Raw genomic sequence first — 18,058 nt, forward strand, 5'->3', positions numbered from 1 at the left:
ATGTTTGCTAAGGGGGGAAACGGGAATAGGGAACGGAGAACAGGGACACAGGCCAGGCTCTGCGGTATCAGAGCTGGGAAGGAAGACACTGGGGAATAGACTCTATCGGTGTGTAGAGAGAAGCCCCACTGGTGTGAAGGGCTTTGGAATATACTTGCTTGGAAATTAACCTTAATAAACATCCCATTGTCTGCACTTTGGACTTCTGGTCTTTTGCTGCTTGCTGTCTGCGTGCCAAGAACTGGGGGAGAGGGTGAAGGGAAAGCCTCTAATAGAGACAGTCATTTAAATGGTTTCAGAGTAGCAGCCGTGTTAGTCTGTATCCGCAAAAAGAACAGGAATACTTGTGGCACCTTAAAGACTAACAAATTTATTTTAGCATGAGCTTTCGTGAGCTGCAGCTCACTTCTTCGGATGCATTGAATGGAACACACAGACAGGGGATATTTATACATACAGAGAACATGAAAAGGTGGAAGAATGCATACCGACAGGCAGAGTCTAATCAATTGAGATGAGCTATCGTCATCAGGAGGAAAAAAATGTCATTTAAATGTGTCAAGGAACTTTATCGTTGAGTCCCGTCCTGAGGTAATATGTACCCAGTCAATATGAGGACCTTTGAAACTCCCCATTATTATTGAGTTTTTTATTTTAATAGGCTCTCTAATCTCCCTGAGCATTTCACAGTCGCTATCACCATGCTGGTTCAGGTGGTCTGTACGATATCCTTACTGCCATATACTTATTATTCAGGCATGGAATTACTATCCACTGAGATTCTATGGTACAGTTTGGTTCATTTAAGATTTTTGACTCTGCACTTTCTTTCACATATAGCGCCACTCCCCCACCAGCACGACCTGCTCTGTGGGATATTTCTGTGATGCCTGTTGTACCGAAATCCTCATTTCATACGAGGCACTTGAGTTCACCCATCTTATCATTTTGACTTCTAGCATTTCTATTTAAGAACTTAAATGTCACTTTTTAGCTGTCTGCCATTACGTGATGTAATTTAATTGACTTAGGCTTCTGCGGGTGAGATTTTGAAAAGCATTTATGTGAGTTAGATGCTTAACTCCTAACATCAATGGGAATTTGGCATCTAACTCCCTTAGGCACTTTTAAAAATCTAGTCCTGTCTCTTCATTGCCAATTCTGAGCCTTCAAACCTCCCATCGGGGCTGAATCTCCCCCCCACCCCCGGATTGACGTGGTTCCCATCATATAAAGGGTTTATATTTTGATTCAGTGGGTCTATACAAATTGTTCCAGGAACCCTGACCCCACCCGACTCCCAACAGCCCTCCCCGCTCAATTCCTCCCTGTATCTTGTATAAGCAGCCCCCATGCCCCACCCCAGATGTGGCCACATGTCAGAGGGAAAAGACCCTATAGACCAGTGGCTGTCAACCTTTCCAGACAACTGTCCCCTTTCAGGAGTCTCATTTCTCTTGGGTACCCCTAAGTTTCACCTCACTTAAAAGCTACCTGTTTACAGAATCTGACATAAAAATACTACTGTCCCAGCACACTAGTACTGGCAGACGGTTACTTTCTCATTTGACCATATAATTATACAATAAATCAATTGGAAAATAGACATTCTACTTGCATTTCAGTGGGCAGTATAGAGAGCCAGGGCCGGCTCTAGCTTTTTTGCCGCCCCAAGCAAAAAAAAAAAAAACCTGCATGGCGGTGGGAACAGCAAAGAGGGGGCGGGGCGGGAAACCAACCTACCACCCAGCTGGAGCAGCAAGGGGGGGGGCAGGAATTCCAGGAAACTTGCCAGCTAGTCGGAGCAACGAAGTGTGGGGAGGGACGTTAAACAAACCACCAGGCCGGCTGGAGTGGCAAAGGGAAGAAAAACCAAAAAACCAAAAAGAAAAAAAACAACCTGCAGGGCGGCGGGTGCAGGGCGACTCCCAGCCCTGCAGACCCCAGGCAGCAGAGTGCACACCCCAGCTAGTGGCGAAGAGGGGTGGATAGAGAAGGGGGCAGCCAGGGCTTCCTTAAGCGGGGCGCCCGCCATGTGGCCCCTCCTGCCGCGCCGCCTGCTGGGAGGTCTCCGCGCCGCTCCGGGGGGCGGGCAGGGAAGGATGCGGGCTGCCGTGCCGGGCTTGCTGCAGACCTGGCACTGCTCCCAGCAGCTCCCCTCCTCCACGCCGCCGCCCCCTACAGGGCCGCAGGAGCAGCAAACCAAAAGAAAAAATCCTGCAGGGGCGGCAGAAGCGGCGAAGCGCAAAAAAAAAAAAGGTTTGGGCAGAAGCCGCCCCTTGGAATCTGCTGTCCCAAACACCAGCTTTCTCGGCTGGTGCCTAGAGCCGGCCCTGTGTAGAGCAGTAGAAAGAAGTCATTGTATGAAATTGTAGTTTGTACTGACTACGCTCGTGTTTTTGAGGTACCTTTGTAAAACTAGACAAATATCTAGATGAGCTGATGTACCCCTTGGATTGGAAGATCTCTGAGTACCCCCAGTGGTACATGTGCCCCTGGTTGAGAACCACTTCTATAAATCCTTATTCAAAGGCTCAGGGCTGACGATGACAATAAAACCACCTGGCCAGTAGATGGCAACATACGTGAAAGTCAGTTGCTTGTCAGAAATTGTTATCAAGTCACCCCGTCACCTTCCCTTTCGCTTGCTCTACACTCGCAACTGATGTTGGTATAACTACGTCGCTCGCGGGTGTGGAAAAACCACTCCGTTGGGTGATGCTGTTATACCAACCTAAAGCCTGGTGTAGACATCGCTTCTTCTGTCAACTCAGCTACCACCTCTTGTGGGGCTGGATTAACTACATCGATGGGAGAAGCTCTCACATCAGCATAGACAGCGTTGTCAGGGAAAATCTACTGCCAGGGAAAGTTTTGGGGCTTTGGTCAAGTATATAGGCCCAAAAGTCTTAGCTGAGCTTGCTTCTTTGTATAAAGGGAATAGAAAGACAGAGTGATATGGAAAAATCCCAAGATAAAGGATCAATGATTTTGCGTGCATAAGGGGCATGGAGTGAAAGTCCCAAGATGCTGCTTTCCAATAACGAAGCTTGTGAAACAAACCCACAGTGAAGGCATTAGAGAAGTCAAACCAAAAACAAGACTAGGAATAACCACAACAGGAAAGGCCGAATATGGAAAACTCATTGTTCAGCTTGATTTTGACATGCATCATATTTTGCAGTATATTCCAAATAAGGTAATTAATGTACAATGTGTGTGTAATTTGACTGTGGTTTTAATCTTTATAAGCTGGCTAGAAATTTGCAGAAGGCAGAGCAGCTTGCCACCTTGCAAGGGCCATGCTGACTCTCCTTGCCTATATGCTCGCATAAAATAAAGGAGCCTCAGGCTATCTGATCCAAAACCAACTGTGTGGTCAATTTTCGACAACAATTTGGGAGCTCGCCCGGGATCCACAGATAACTTCCCCAGACCGGAGGACCGTGGGCGGTCTCCCATCAAACCCAGAGCCCATCTGAAAGGTAGGAGAACTTTTGAAATCTCTATCATGGGATGTTGGTGGAGGATTTGCCTGTAGGCTCGGGGTTGGGTGAGTTATAAGCTGGATCTGACCCTTTTACTACCAGGCAGCCTGACACCCTTCTGTTCTGATCTGTTCCCCGGGAAGAGCCACTGGGTGTGGCTAAATAGGCCTCTGTATTGATTTGTGTGCCAAGATGAAAGTGAAGGTCGGGTGACTGGTGTGAGTGAGGGTCGTAGGAAGCCAACCCAACAACCACGCCTCAGAAAGGTCAGTAAAAGACCTTGGCCAGGATGAGGTTTCCTCTTGCCCAGCAAGGGACCTGCCTGGGTCTAGGTTTGCGTGACCCTGTCCTTTTCCCCTCATCTTTAGAGGGTCCCTGAGCTCTGTTCAATCCTCTGGACTGGAGTAAGGCACATTATCCGCTCCAGAACCAAGACTGACGGAGACTGCCTTCACCCTAACCTCTTCCCTTTTCCCTCTGATGAGCCACTGACGGGTCCTAACGCCCGACTGAGTAAGCGGCGTTGTGCTCCCTGAGACTAGCCAACGCCCTTTGCTAGACGAGGGTGTAGACAGTCGTGGACGCCCTAAATAAACTTTCCCTGTATGAAAGACCTGAGGGAAAGTGATCTGATCTGTCAAACTGAAAACATGGGGGCCGGTGAGTCGAAAGGAAGTGCCATCCCGCCAAGAGGCACACCTGCAGCTTATATGTATTCGAACTACCGTCCGCTCACTTGTAAATTTTTGAAAAAATGGAACTGGCATACGAGAGATGACCCTAAACTACAGTTCCCTTTAGACAGTAGTTTCAACCTGGATAAGCTTGTGCACCTCAGTGGCGCACTTTTTGCCAACGTCGTACCACAAGATCAGTTCGATGCATATTTTGACTGGTGTGAGGAAACAGAGAAACGGCACCATGAATCTCATATGAGGAGTTTTAGGGACTCCCAGGAGAAACTTAAAACTTAAAAGAAACACAGGAAAAATTAACCCTTGCCCAGAATTCTGCTGGCCAGCACACCTCCCTCTACCCTTCAAGGCCTCAACAAGAGGTTCAGCCTCTTAGATCTACCCCTTCAGCTGCGCCTGAGGAACTTATTGATTTATTTGTGGAATGCAGACAGTGGCCTGCCCCACCCTTGTCCTGTCAGGCAGTGGTGCATCCCCGCCGGGTGGGGATGGAGGAGGTTGGAACGGGGGCCATCGCTCAAAGATCTCCCACTCCACCTCCGTAGCCCTATAAAGATGAGTCCACCTCCCAGGGATCTCAGACACCATTAACTTCCCCCACCTCAGGGCCCTCGACTTCTTCACCATCATCTTCGGCTTCTCAGGAGGTTCAAATTGCCAACCTATCTAGACAAGCTGATCAAATAATAGTTGATTTAAGAGGGCACCCTGCCCTGGAAGAAGGAGAAGATGAGCCAATCCGACGCTTGTCTTCTCAATTTGAAATGTTGAAAGAACTTGTAAAATCTCCCAAAGTTGCTAATTCACCCCCTGCACATCGTACTAGACCTAAGACAATCCTTAGGGATATACAGAAGACCCAGGGCTTATCCTCTGAGGAGGTCCCGATATTTCCTCTCCGACAACTCCTGGGAGGGTTGAATGAGTGGGGACAAGGAGTCATGGTCACTGTGCATGACCCATGGTCTCCCTGGGATTTATATAATCTAATTGATAAATTTCTGAAAATAAGAGAAGATCTAATTGAATTTCAAGAACAATTGAGGATGGTCATTGGTTGCTAAGACCCTTCCTTGGCAGACATGGATCAGCTTTTAAGAGCAATGCTACCCAGGGAAACGCTGGATTGCCTTTATTAAAAGGCCAACTGGCCTTAGGCTGACCAAGATCTTAGTCATGACAATTTAGTTACGTATAGAAACAATTTGGTAACTGGTGTCCTTACCGTATGCCCAAAAAGAATAGACTGGACTCAAATTAATGCTTGCAAACAAAGCAAAGGAGAGAACCCTGCTGATTATATGGAACATCTTAAACCAGTGTTTGGGAGACATTCTGGCATAAATAATGCAGAAAACACCTGCCAAACAAGCAGTGGTGGCTGCTTTTGTACAAGGTCTCATCCCAAAATTCCATTACAAAAATTCCATTATTTCAAAAGAAAGGGGGTAAACAATAATTCCTTAACTTTTTTTTTTAACCTAGACCAGAATAACTAGCTCCTTTGGGAAACTAACAGCAAGAAGATTATTTTGGAATGCAGCACTTCGGGGGCCCAAGCTGGGTCTGGTGCGTCTCCATGTGTGAATGGGCTGAATTTATGCAATGATGAGTCTGTAGCTCAGCTCCTGCTCTCGGGTTATGGCTGCCCTGGATGCAGGCGACTATCTCTGCAGACGGGATCTCAGACCCTTCTTCACAAGAGACCCCAGAGCTGAGCCGAGCTGTTTGAGGCTTGCACGGAGCTGGCCGCTTTGGAGGCTTTGCAGATTCAGCTTTGTGAGCATCTCCCACCCCCACTGAGCCACCCCCCCATACTCTCTCCCCTGAGAAGACACCTTCCTGCCCCCAGACAGCATCCGTGGGGGCGGGGAGAGATGCATGTGGAGTTTGTGTGTTGAGGGAATCAATTCTGAGGTGCCGTGTCTGATTCCCCCAGGACATAGGTAAGAAAGTGAGATTAAATCTTCCAGCTTCAATGCCAGGGTGAAATCCACAATTCTGCACCCCCGACCCCTGCAGATCTGTCTCTGCCCCCTGGCTCCCTAGCCCAGGTTCCTCCCACAGCAGCTCATCCTCCCACAGCAGCCCCCCATTTCCCTACCTGCTCCCCATAGCAGCCTCCCTAGATCCATCTGGCCCCCAGACCCCGCTGCCCAAAGCAGCATCCCCTGATCTTTCCCTGTCCCACCCATCGGTGCCACAGCCCCTGGCTGGAAGAGGTTCCCATCATATACAGGATTTCCAGTTTGATTCAGTGGCTGTCAGCACCCCCCTCTATACAAATTGTGACCCCCCCCACTCCTCACAGCAACCCTCCCCAAATTCCTTCCTGTCACCTGTATAAACATCCCCCATGTCCCACCCCAGAGCTGGTCACAGCTCAGTGGGAAAATACCCTTTAGACCAGTGGCTCTCAACCTTCCCAGACTGCTGTACCCCTTTCAGGAGTCTCATTTCTCTTGTGTACCCCCGAGTTTCACCGCACTTAAAACCTACCTGTTTACAAAATCTGACATAGAATACAAGTGTCACAGCACAGTAGTACTGATCAATAGTTTACTTTCTCATTTTACCATATAATTATACAATAAATCATTTGGAATATAAATAGTCTTCTTACATTTCAGTGGACAGAATATACAGCAGTATAAACAAGTCATTGTATGAAATTTTAGTTTGAACTGACTATGTTCGTGCTTTTTATGTAGCCTGTTGTAAAACTAGATGAATATCTAGATAAGCTGATGATGTACCCCCTGGACGACCTCTGCGTACCCCTGGTTGACAACCACTGCTATAGACTGTTATCCAAAGGCTCAGGGCTGACGATGGCAGTAAAAGCACCTGGCCAGTAGATGGCAGCACATGTGCAATTCAGTTGCTGGTAAGGCCCTATGCTACCAGCACTCCCAGCTATCTTCGAGACACCACTGACTTCCTGAGGAAACTACAATCCATCGGTGATCTTCCAGAAAACACCATTCTGGCCACTATGGATGTGGAAGCCCTCTACACCAACATTCCACACAAAGATGGACTACAAGCCATCAGGAACAGTATCCCCGATAATATCACGGCTAACCTGGTGGCTGAACTTTGTGACTTTGTCCTCACCCACAACTATTTCACATTCGGGGACAATATATATCTTCAAGTCAGCGGCACTGCTATGGGTACCCGCATGGCCCCTCAGTATGCCAACATCTTTATGGCTGACTTAGAACAACGCTTCCTTAGCTCTCGTTCCCTAACGCCCCTACTCCACTTGCGCTACATTGATGACATCTTCATCATCTGGACTCATGGAAAAGAAGCCCTCGAGGAATTCCACAGTGATTTTAACAATTTCCATCCCACCATCAACCTCAGCCTAGACCAATCCACACAAGCGGTCCATTTCCTAGACACTACTGTGCTAATCAACGATGGTCACATAAATACCACCCTATACTGGAAACCCACTGACCGCTTGTCCTGGGATCTCACCCCCCCTTTGAGCTTGTGGGTTCAAAGATGGGGACCCGCAGGTATTCTGACACCACCCTAACCCTTAGGGTAGGGTTCCTTCTCGCTGCCACCACTCGATTATTTCGGTGAATCGAGACACCCCTCTGTCCCCCCCCGTCTCCCTTCAAAGACACTCCCTGGGAACACAGATCCACTCACAGAGGAGGAACCTTCCCCCTCCCTTCTCTTCCCTCTCTCCAGCCTGCTCCAGAGAGAGAGATACCTTGATTCCAGCTCCTTGAATCTCTACACACAGGGAAGCAGCCCACTTCCCCCCTCCCTCTCCTCCTTCCAGAGACTTTCCCGGGGAAGCACAGATCAAATCACAGAGGGAGGAAGATTCCTTTCCTTCCCTCTCCCTTCCCTGCTTTCTCTGCTTGGAGACAACCCTTGTCTCCACATAGTGGCGCCTAGCTTCCTTCCCCTGAATCCACAGGTAAGGAACTTAACCAAGTCCTGAATTTAAAAGAGTTTATTAAAAGAATAAAAAAAAGAAGAGAAAAAATACACAATCTCTATGAATCCAAGATGGACATTCATAGGGTCTAATCTTATTAATCCCTGGAGAAATTTCTCCCTTTTCCTCAGTACAAACAATACAGGCAAAATTACGAATAATCAATACAAACACACAGAATTGCAGACCCAGGATTCTTATATGAAATTACCCTGTACTTCTAATACTCACTAGCTTGAATAGAAGAAATTAGTTCAGAATGATGAGCAGACTTGGTTAAACGTCTGGGCTGGTGTAGTTCCAGACGGCTAAGAACACAGAACAAAGAACACAGAGACCCAAGTTCCCGCTCTCTGGGATTTTCAAATTCTCTTCCCTGATTGGTCCTTTGGTCAGGTGTTTCACCAGGTCTGGGTTAACCCTTTACAGGTAGAACTTAACCCTTAACTAACTACTTATGACACCGCTATACTTACTTACATGCCTCCAGCTTCCATCCCGGACACACCACACAATCCATTGTCTACAGCCAAGCTCTAAGATACAACCGTATTTGCTCCAATCCCTCAGACAGAGATAAACACCTACAAGATCTCTATCAAGCATTCTTAAAACTACAATACCCACCTGTTGAAGTGAAAAAACAGATTGACAGAGCCAGAAGAGTACCCAGAAGCGGGGCCGGCTCTAGGTTTTTTGCCGCCCCAAGCAAAAAAATTTTTGGCTGCCCCCCCCCGACATGAGCACCCCCCTGCCCACCAGTGCCCCCCCACTCACGCCCCCTGCTGCCCCCACACTGGGCTCCCCCCCAAATGTGGGATCCGCTACCAGCACACTGCAGCCGAGCCCTGGCCCAGCTGCGACTCCGTCCCCATGCGGGTGGAGCTGCTGGGCAGCACGGAGCGGGAGTACTTCCAGGTGGCGGCACGGCTACGGGGTGGCGCAAAGAACATGGCCCCCTCCCTGGGCTTTGCAGCACTGCTGGTGGCCAAGGTGGATCAGTTCGCGCTCACCGCCCTCACCCCGACATGCTGGCGGCCGAGGACCTGGAGAGCCCCCCGGACCTGCTGCTCTTCAGCCTCACGGTGCCCTGGCCCAGCCCCGGGGGGCGGGAAGGCGAGGATCTCCGGCTGCGAGGCTACCTGCTCAGCACCGACGAACCCAGCCGGCCCCTCACCTCCTCACACACTCCAGGAGCCCCTCGCCGCCATCGCAGCCCGGGCTCGGCTCCAGGGGACCCCATTTCCCTCCCTCCCCGGCTCCTCACACGCACTGGGTAGGGCCACCCAGAGGATTCAGGGGCCTGGGGCAAAGCAATTTTGGGGGCCCCTTCCATAAAAAAAAGTTGCAATACTATAGTAACATGTATTTGGAAATGTAAAAAATAACTAGTGAAAATTAATTTGTAATAATTTGAAAATACACCAATAACATTATTTAAAAACATTAAATGCTTTACTGGTCTGTATACATTTGCAATTACATAATGGGCTGTTGCTGGGTGATGGTGATGGTTGGTGCCAATGGGCTGTCACTGCCTGGAGGTGGTGCTGCTGTTGCCCACGGCTGGGTGGGGATCAGGGCTGTGGGGGGAATGGGGTGAGGGGGGTGTCCGGATCAGAGGAGCTGGGCTCGGAGCTGGGGGTCAGGGCTGTGGGGGGAATGGGGTGAGGGGGGTGTCTGGATCAGAGGGGCTGGGCTCGGAGCTGGGGATCAGGGCTGTGGGGGGAATGGGGTGAGGGGGGTGTCTGGATCAGAGGGGCTGGGCTCGGAGCTGGGGGTCAGGGCTGTGAGGGGGATGGGGCCGGAGGGTGCCCAGGTCCGAGGGGCTGGGCTTGGAGCTGGGGGTCAGGGCTGTGGGGGTAATGGGGTCAGGGGGTGTCCGGATCAGAGGGGCTGGGCTCAGAGCTGGGGATCAGGGCTGTGGGGGGAATGGGGTCAGGGGGGTGTCCGGATCAGAGGGGCTGGGCTCGGAGCTGGGGGTCAGGGCTGTGGGGGGAATGGGGTCAGGGGGGTGTCCGGCTCAGAGGGGCTGGGCTCGGAGCTGGGGATCAGGGCTGTGGGGGGAATAGGGTGAGGGGGGTGTCTGGCTCAGAGGGGCTGGTCTCAGAGCTGGGGGTCAGGGCTGTGGGGGGAATGGGGTCAGGGGGGTGCCCAGGTCCGAGGGGCTGGGCTTGGAGCTGGGGGTCAGGGCTGGGTGGGGAGGATGGGTTTGGGGGGTGCCCACCTCAGAGGGGCTGGACTTGGAGCTGGGGGTCAGGGCTGGGCCTGGGGGGTAATGGGGTTGGGGGGTGCCTGACAACCACCTGAGACCCCCCCAATCCAGCCCCCCCTTCCCTGGCCCCTGACCGCCCCCCCCCAGAACCTGTGCCCCCTCCCTGCCCCCTGAGTGTCCCCGGGACTCCCTGCCCCTTAGCCAACCCCCTGGCCCCGGCTGCTTACCCCGGCTCACCATGCGCCCGGGTCCTAAACAGCGCTGCAGCCGCATGGCTCCGCAGGGGGCTGAGCTCTTCCCTGCTCAGAGCCGTGTGGGGAGGGGGCGGGGCCGCTCAGCCCGGATCTCGCAGCCCCGCCCCCTCACACGCGGCTCGGAGCGGGGCGGAGCTCAGCCCCTCCGAGCCAGGCAGCTGCAGCGCTGTTTAAAGGACCGGCTCATGAACAAGCGGAGGAGGAGCGGCCCGTCCCCTGCAGCCAGGCGGGGCCGCGCTACCGGTAAGGGGCCCCCCCTCTCCCCCAAGCGAAGCTGGTAGCGCGGCCCTGCCCAGCTGCAGGGGACGGGCCACTCCTCCGCTCGCAGCGGCAGGATGAGCTGGGGGCCCCAGCCCCAGCCTTTTGCCGCCCCCTATATTTTGCCGCCCTAGGCAGCAGCTTGTTTTGCTGGTGCCTAGAGCCGCCCCTGCCCAGAAGCCACCTACTACAGGACAGGCCTAAAAAAGAATATAACAGAATGCCACTAGCCATCACCTACAGCCCCCAACTAAAACCTCTCCAGCGCATCATCAAAGATTTACAACCTATCCTTAAAGATGATCCCTCACTCTCACAGATCTTGGGAGACAGGCCAGTCCTCACTTATAGACAGCCTCCCAACCTGAAGCAAATACTCACCAGCAACCGCACACCATACAACATAAACACTAACCCAGGAACCTATCCCTGCAACAAAGCCCGATGCCAGCTCTGTCCACATATCCATTCAAGTGACACCATCATAGGACCTAATCACATCAGACACGCCATCAGGGGCTCGTACACCTGCACATCTACCAACGTGATATATGCCATCATGTGCCAGCAATGCCCCTCTGCCATGTACATTGGCCAAACCGGACAGTCTCTACGCAAAAGAATAAATGGACACAAATCTGACATCAGGAATCAAACCCAAGAAAGAAACCAACAGGACTCCACTGGCTATCACATACAGTCCCCAGCTAAAACCCCTACAACGCATCATCAGGGATCTACAACCCATCCTGGACAATGATCCCACACTTTCACAGGCCTTGGGTGGCAGGCCAGTCCTCGCCCACAGACAACCTGCCAACCTGAAGCATATTCTCACCAGCAACTGCACACCCCACCATAGTAACTCTAGCTCAGGAACCAATCCATGCAACAAACCTCAATGTCAACTCTGCCCACATATCTACACCAGCAACACCATCACAGGACCTAACCAGATCAGCCACACCATCACCGGTTCATTCACCTGCACGTCCACCAATGTAATATATGCCATCATATGCCAGCAATGCCCCTCTGCTATGTACATCGGCCAAACTGGACAGTCTCTAAGGAAAAGGATAAATGGACACAAATCAGACATTAGGAATGGCAATATACAAAAACCTGTAGGAGAACACTTCAACCTCCCTGGCCACACAATAGCAGATCTTAAGGTGGCCATCCTGCAGCAAAAAAACTTTAGGACCAGACTTCAAAGAGAAACTGCTGAGCTCCAGTTCATCTGCAAATTTGACACCATCAGCTCAGGACTAAACAAAGACTGTGAATGGCTTGCCAATTACAGAACCAGTTTCTCCTCCCTTGGTTTTCACACTTCAACTGCTAGAACAGGGCCTCATCCTCCCTGATTGATCTAACCTCGTTATCTCTAGCTTGCTTCTTGCTTGCTTATATATACCTGCCCCAGGAAATTTCCACCACTTGCATCCGAAGAAGTGGGTGTTCACCCACGACAGCTCATGCTGCAAAACGTCTGTTAGTCTATAAGGTGCCACAGGATTCTTTTCTGCTTTTACAGAACCAGACTAACACGGCTACCCCTCTGATATCAGGAATCATAACATTCAAAAACCAGTGGGAGAACACTTCAACCTCTCTAACCACTCAGTGACAGACTTGAAGGTGGCAATTTTGCAACAAAAAAACTTCAAACACAGACTCCAAAGAGAAACTGCTGAACTCGAATTAATATGCAAATTAGATACAATTAACACTGGCCTAAACAGAGACTGGGAATGGTTGGGTCATTACACTAATTGAATCTATTTCCCTATGTTAAGTTCTCCTCACACCTTCTATGGGCCATCTTACTTATCACTTCAAAAAGTGTTTTTTCCCTCCTGCGGATGATAGCTCATCTCAATTGATTAGACTTTTCCAGTTGTTATGCATACTTCCACCTTTTCATGTTCTCTGTATGTATAAATATCTCCTGTCTGTGTGTTCCATTCTATGCATCCGAAGAAGTGAGCTATAGCTCACGAAAGCTCATGCTAAAATAAATTTGTTAGTCTTTAAGGTGCCACAAGTACTCCTGTTCTTTTTGCGGATACAGACTAACACAGCTGCTACTCTGAAACCTGGTAAGAAACAGGTAATCAAGTCATCCCGTCACCTTCCCTTTCGCTTGGTTGACACTAGCAACTGATGTTGGTATAACTACTCACTCATGGGTGTGGAAAACCCACCCCTCTGTGAAAGGGGGGAGGGATAGCTCAGTGGTTTGAGCATTGGCCTGCTAAGCCCAGGGCTGTCAGTTTAATCCTTGAGGGGGCCATTTAGGGAACTGGGGTAAAAATCTGTCTGGGGACTGGTCCTGCTTCAAGCAGGGGATTAGACTAGATGACCTTCTGAGGTCCCTTCCAACCCTAATCTGATACTATGATACCAACCTAACGCCCGGTGCAGACAGTCAACTGAGCTACCATCTCTCAGGGAGTTGGATTAATTATGCTTAATGGGAGAAGCTCTTGCATCAGCATAAACAGCGTCTTCGCTGAGCCAGTGTAGATGTGTCTTTTGATAAACTGAGCTCCTGGAGTCTCTCTCTGCCAAGCCCAGGGTCCAGTCCATTAATCCTTCTCGTGGCTCGTCTCTGAGCCCCTCCAATTGCTCAACATCCTTCTTGAAGGGTGGGTGTCAGAACCGGACACAGGATCCCAGCTGTGATCACACCAGGGCAGGATCCAGAGGGAAAATCACCTCCCTGCTCCTAGTTGAGACTCTCCTGTTGATAAATCCCAGGACAGCTGGTGCCCTGTTGGATCTGGGAGCTCATGTTGAGCTGAAAAATGCCCCCACGCCTGAGGCCTTCAGGCAAATGACAAGAGACAGAGGCAGGTTGCAGGCCGGGCTGTGGTTTGTGTGGTCTCCAGCACAGAGCGAGGGTTTCCTTAGCCTTGGCTGGTCTGTAACATGGTCCAGGCTGAGGGTGGGTTCCCTGCACAAAAGACAGGGCTAAGAATCTCATGCGTCCCATTCCCAGCAGGGGTCTGTTTGCTTTCCCCAGCCAGGAGGGGTTCGAGGGCAGAGTCCCAGCTGGTGTCTCTGCTCTTGGGACCTCGCACGGGGGAGTCAGCCGGACGTGGCTGTCTCAGCCCCTGCTTTCTGCTGGGTGCCCCACCCACCTGCCCCAGAATGCAGGCAGCAAATACAGACGCCTTGCTGGGCCCCAGCACAGTGGGGAGCTTGTGGTTTGTGTGACTTCTGCATGTAGCTGTGGGTGATGAAAACCTCCCAGGCTTTGTGACATGATCGGACCCAGCCACGTTCTGTGTTTTCCTATGACCTCCCCCCATTGTCCCCTTCCTGCCAGATATACCCCCACCTGAACGGCTCCCTGCTCTGAGATGAGCCAGTCTGGGCGAGCTGCAGGCATCGCGTTGGGGACCTGACTCTGAGACGCTGAGTCCCCCAAGACACAGGTAAGGAAATAAGGTAAATCCTCCAGCTGCCCCACTGGATCTCATTCTCACCCCCCCACTGCTGCTCCTTGGATCTCCCCTTCCTGTTGGTCTTGTCAAAGATCAGGGGCCCCTGTCACACTGGGTGTTGGACAGAGCCACAAGGCCTGGCCACAGCGAGCTCACACTCTAAACAGACAAACATTTGGTGGGGAAACTGAGGCACGGGGCCATGATGTGACTTGTCCTGGCTACCCAAACAGTTTAGTGACAGAGTCTGGGATGGAACCCAGGAGTCCGGACTCCCTTTCTATCCACTAAAAGAGACTCTTGCAATTAAAAAAAAAAATCTTTTGACTTGTTACTGGCCTTTTTTAAAACCAAGATGGGAAAACCAGCTCCTTTGGGAAACTAATAGCAAGAAGATTATTTGGGAATTTTAGTGAGGCTCTGGGGGGGGTGTCTCTCATATCTCTGTCTTTGTATCTTGGCCACCTTTCCTTGCCTAGAAATCCAACTTTTCAGCAAGAAGCAAAGGGGTGTGTTTTTTAAACATTTTATTTAGTAGAAACCAAACTGTCCTTGTCTCCTTCTGGTGCCTGTTTCATCGTTCTTCTATCGTTTGCTCAGCACAACATCTGCGCTGACCCCTCCGAGCCCGGACGCAAAGGAGGTGATATTGTGACTACAATTCTTCCAAGAATGGAGTTCCTCCGAATTCTCTTCCTGGTGCTGAGTGGTGTAGCCTTCCTTGCCGGGGTGCCGTTGAATGGCTACGTCCTCTTCTTAGCCGGCTGCCGTGTGGAGAATACGGCCAGCACTGTGTGTATCTGGAGCTGGGCCATGACCGATTTCATCTTCATCGTCTTCCTGCCTCTCAGATTCACCTCCTTCTTCATCCTGGACTTAGATTGGGCCAATATACTGAGCAGCACCGTCACCTCCTTCCACATGTTCTCCAGCGCCTTCCTCCTCACCACCCTCAGTGTCGATCGCTGCATCCTCGTGGCGCGCCCTGAGTGGGCCCAGAACCACCGCACGCCCCTTCTGGCTTTCAGGATGGTTATAAGCATATGGGTCCTGTCTGCTGCTTTCAGCTCGCGGTACGGTGATCTCTGGGAATTCCCGCTCTCACCTGCCAGCACCAGCATGAATTTCGATCCAGATGAAAGGAGGGTGAAGGCCGCTATTGCGATCCAGTTCCTGGTCGGGTTTCTGATCCCATTAGCCTTGATCTTGATCCCAACATCCTACATCGTTCTAGCTGCCAAGCTGAGAAGGAACCGGCTCATCCACTCCACCAAGCCACTCAAGATCCTTCTTGGTTTGATCCCGACCTTTTTCCTCTGCTGGCTGCCGTATCACGTCTTCCTCTTCCTGCAGATCTCAGCTACATATCCTCAGACTCTTCTGAACATAGGAAGCACTTTTTCTTGTGTCCTGACATATTTCAGCAGCTGCCTCAACCCCATCTTCTACCTCATCTTGGAGGAAGAGTTTCAGAGGTACCGGCAACGTGCACGCAACTCCCAAACCTCCAACAACTCATGGCCAGAGCCGGCTGCATAGGGAAATGGATGGAATTGTTGATATTTGTATGGAGAAAGAATTCTGTTCTTTGGGACCTGTAACTTCCTCTTGATCCCAGAATTGTCTTTTTTAGCAAGTGAATTTTTTGGCCTTATTCATAGAAGAGACACAGGAATGATTACTGGATTAAAAAACTGCGTTACAGTGAGAGAATCATGGAGCTCAGTCTATTTAGCTTAACAAAGAGAAGGTGTAGAGGTGACTTGATCATAGTCTGTAAGTAGCTATGTGGGAACAAATATTTAATAACGAGCTCTTCAGTCTAGCATAGGAAGGTCTAACACAATCCAGTAAACAGAAGTTGAACCTAGACAAATTCAGACTGGAAATGAGGTGTAAATTTTTAATGGTCAGAATAACTGACCATTGGAGCAATTTCCCAAGGGTCGTGGTGGATGCTCCATCACTTTGCAATTTTAAATGAAGCTGGGAAATTTTTCTATAAGCTTTGCTCTAGGAATTGTTTTGGGGGCAGTTCTCTGGCCCATGTGACCCGGGAGGTCAGATGGGATGATCACAATGGTCCCTTCCAGCCTTGGAATGTGTGAATCTGTCATTTTAACAAAATATATGGATTCTTGGTTTTGCTTGTTTTTAGGTTATTTTGGGGAATTTTGTTTTTTATGGTCTGTCCTTTTCTACGTCCTTGAGTCATTATTCTTCTCATCATCTGTGGTCTTCTCATCATCTTCTCTGTCATCTTTGCTCCCAGTGGAGCTTTCTTTCCTGTGTTTGTTGAGAAAAAGGGTAACGTTTTCAAAAGGATCTAAGGCCTAGTTTTAGGAACCTCGCTGTGAGTCAATGAGAACAGAACAGAATATAACCCTGATAAAGAGTTGCACAATCTGATTATATGTTGTGTGAAGAGATACTTCACACAGAGTTTCTCAGGCTGACTGTGCGGTGTGTGAAGGAATACTTCCTTTTATTTCTTTATATACTTCCTTTTATTTCTTTGCAACCTGCTGGCTATTCATTTCATTTGGCGACCCCTAGTTCTTGTGTAATGGAAAGGAGTAAATAACACTTCAGTCATGACTGTCTCCACATCAGTCAGGATTTTACAGAGCTCTATCATATCCCCCCATCGTCATCTCTTTTCTAAGCTGAAAAGTCTTAGTAATCTCTCCTCCTATGGAAGCAGTTCCATACCCCTAATCATTTTTTGTAGCCCTTTTCTGAACCTTTTCCAATTCCAATATATCATTTTTGAGATGGGGCGACCACATCTGCACTCAGCATTCAGGATGTGGGCGTACCATGGATTTATATAAAGACAATATGATATTTTCAGTCTTATCATCTATCCATTTCTTAATGATTCCCAACATTCTGTTCGCTTTTTTGATGGCCGCTGCACATTGAGTGGAGGTGTTCACAGAACTATCCACAGTGACTCCAAGATCTTTCTTGAGTGGTAACAGCAAATTTAGACCCCATTATTTTATATGTATAGTTGAGATTATGGTTTCCAATGTGCATTATTTTGCATTTATCAACGCTGAATTTCACCTACCATTTTGTTGCTGTCACCCAGTTTTGTGAGACCCCTTTGTAACTCCTCGCAGTCTGCTTTGAACGTAACTGTCTTGAGTAGTTTTATATCATTTGAAAATGTTGCCCCCTCACTGTTTACCTCTGTTTCCAGATCATTCTGGGATACGTCGCTATTTATCTGTCTCCATTCTGAATACTGACCATTTATTCTTACCCTTTGTTTCGTTGGGATTTTGTGGTTCCCAGTGGGTCAGATGCTGGGCAGAAATCAAAGGACTTTGATGCGATACAATTCAACAAGGCTTTATTCAATATATAGAAAGGCAGAGCCCCTGGTACAAAAATCAGGCAGAGTCCCTCCAGCAAGGAGCCCCTCCCCTTACTATTTTATAGCATGTGGCAGTTACATTACAAGTTACATAACATGAACCTCTAACCAATCAGAGTTAACCTTTCCATTTATGGATTTGTTTATCACATACCCATAGTTCTCCATTCCACATGCTGAGCTCCCCGCCTCGGCCTTCTCTAGAATGGCCCTAGGGTGCTGAGCTACATCCTGCTTCCCTATGCATAAGCACCCTGCAAACCACATTTTATCCAAAATGAACATAAGCATCCCCTTCAGTTTCCTACCATTTAACCAGTTATTGATCCATGGGAGGACCT

At 49.7% G+C, this 18,058-nt stretch overlaps 1 protein-coding gene across 1 annotated transcript; it reads left to right on the top strand.

The window, feature by feature from the left end:
• The first annotated feature begins 15,004 nt into the window (after nt 1-15,004).
• On the top strand, nt 15,005-15,871 carry LOC123351944 (chemokine-like receptor 1). The gene has a single exon (XM_044991637.1). The coding sequence runs from the start codon at nt 15,005-15,007 to the stop codon at nt 15,869-15,871; it is 867 nt and encodes a 288-aa protein (XP_044847572.1).
• Nucleotides 15,872-18,058: the final 2,187 nt, after the last annotated feature.

Source organism: Mauremys mutica, chromosome 17 (genome assembly GCF_020497125.1).
Source record: "Mauremys mutica isolate MM-2020 ecotype Southern chromosome 17, ASM2049712v1, whole genome shotgun sequence".
In the NCBI taxonomy this organism is placed as follows: domain Eukaryota; kingdom Metazoa; phylum Chordata; order Testudines; family Geoemydidae; genus Mauremys; species Mauremys mutica.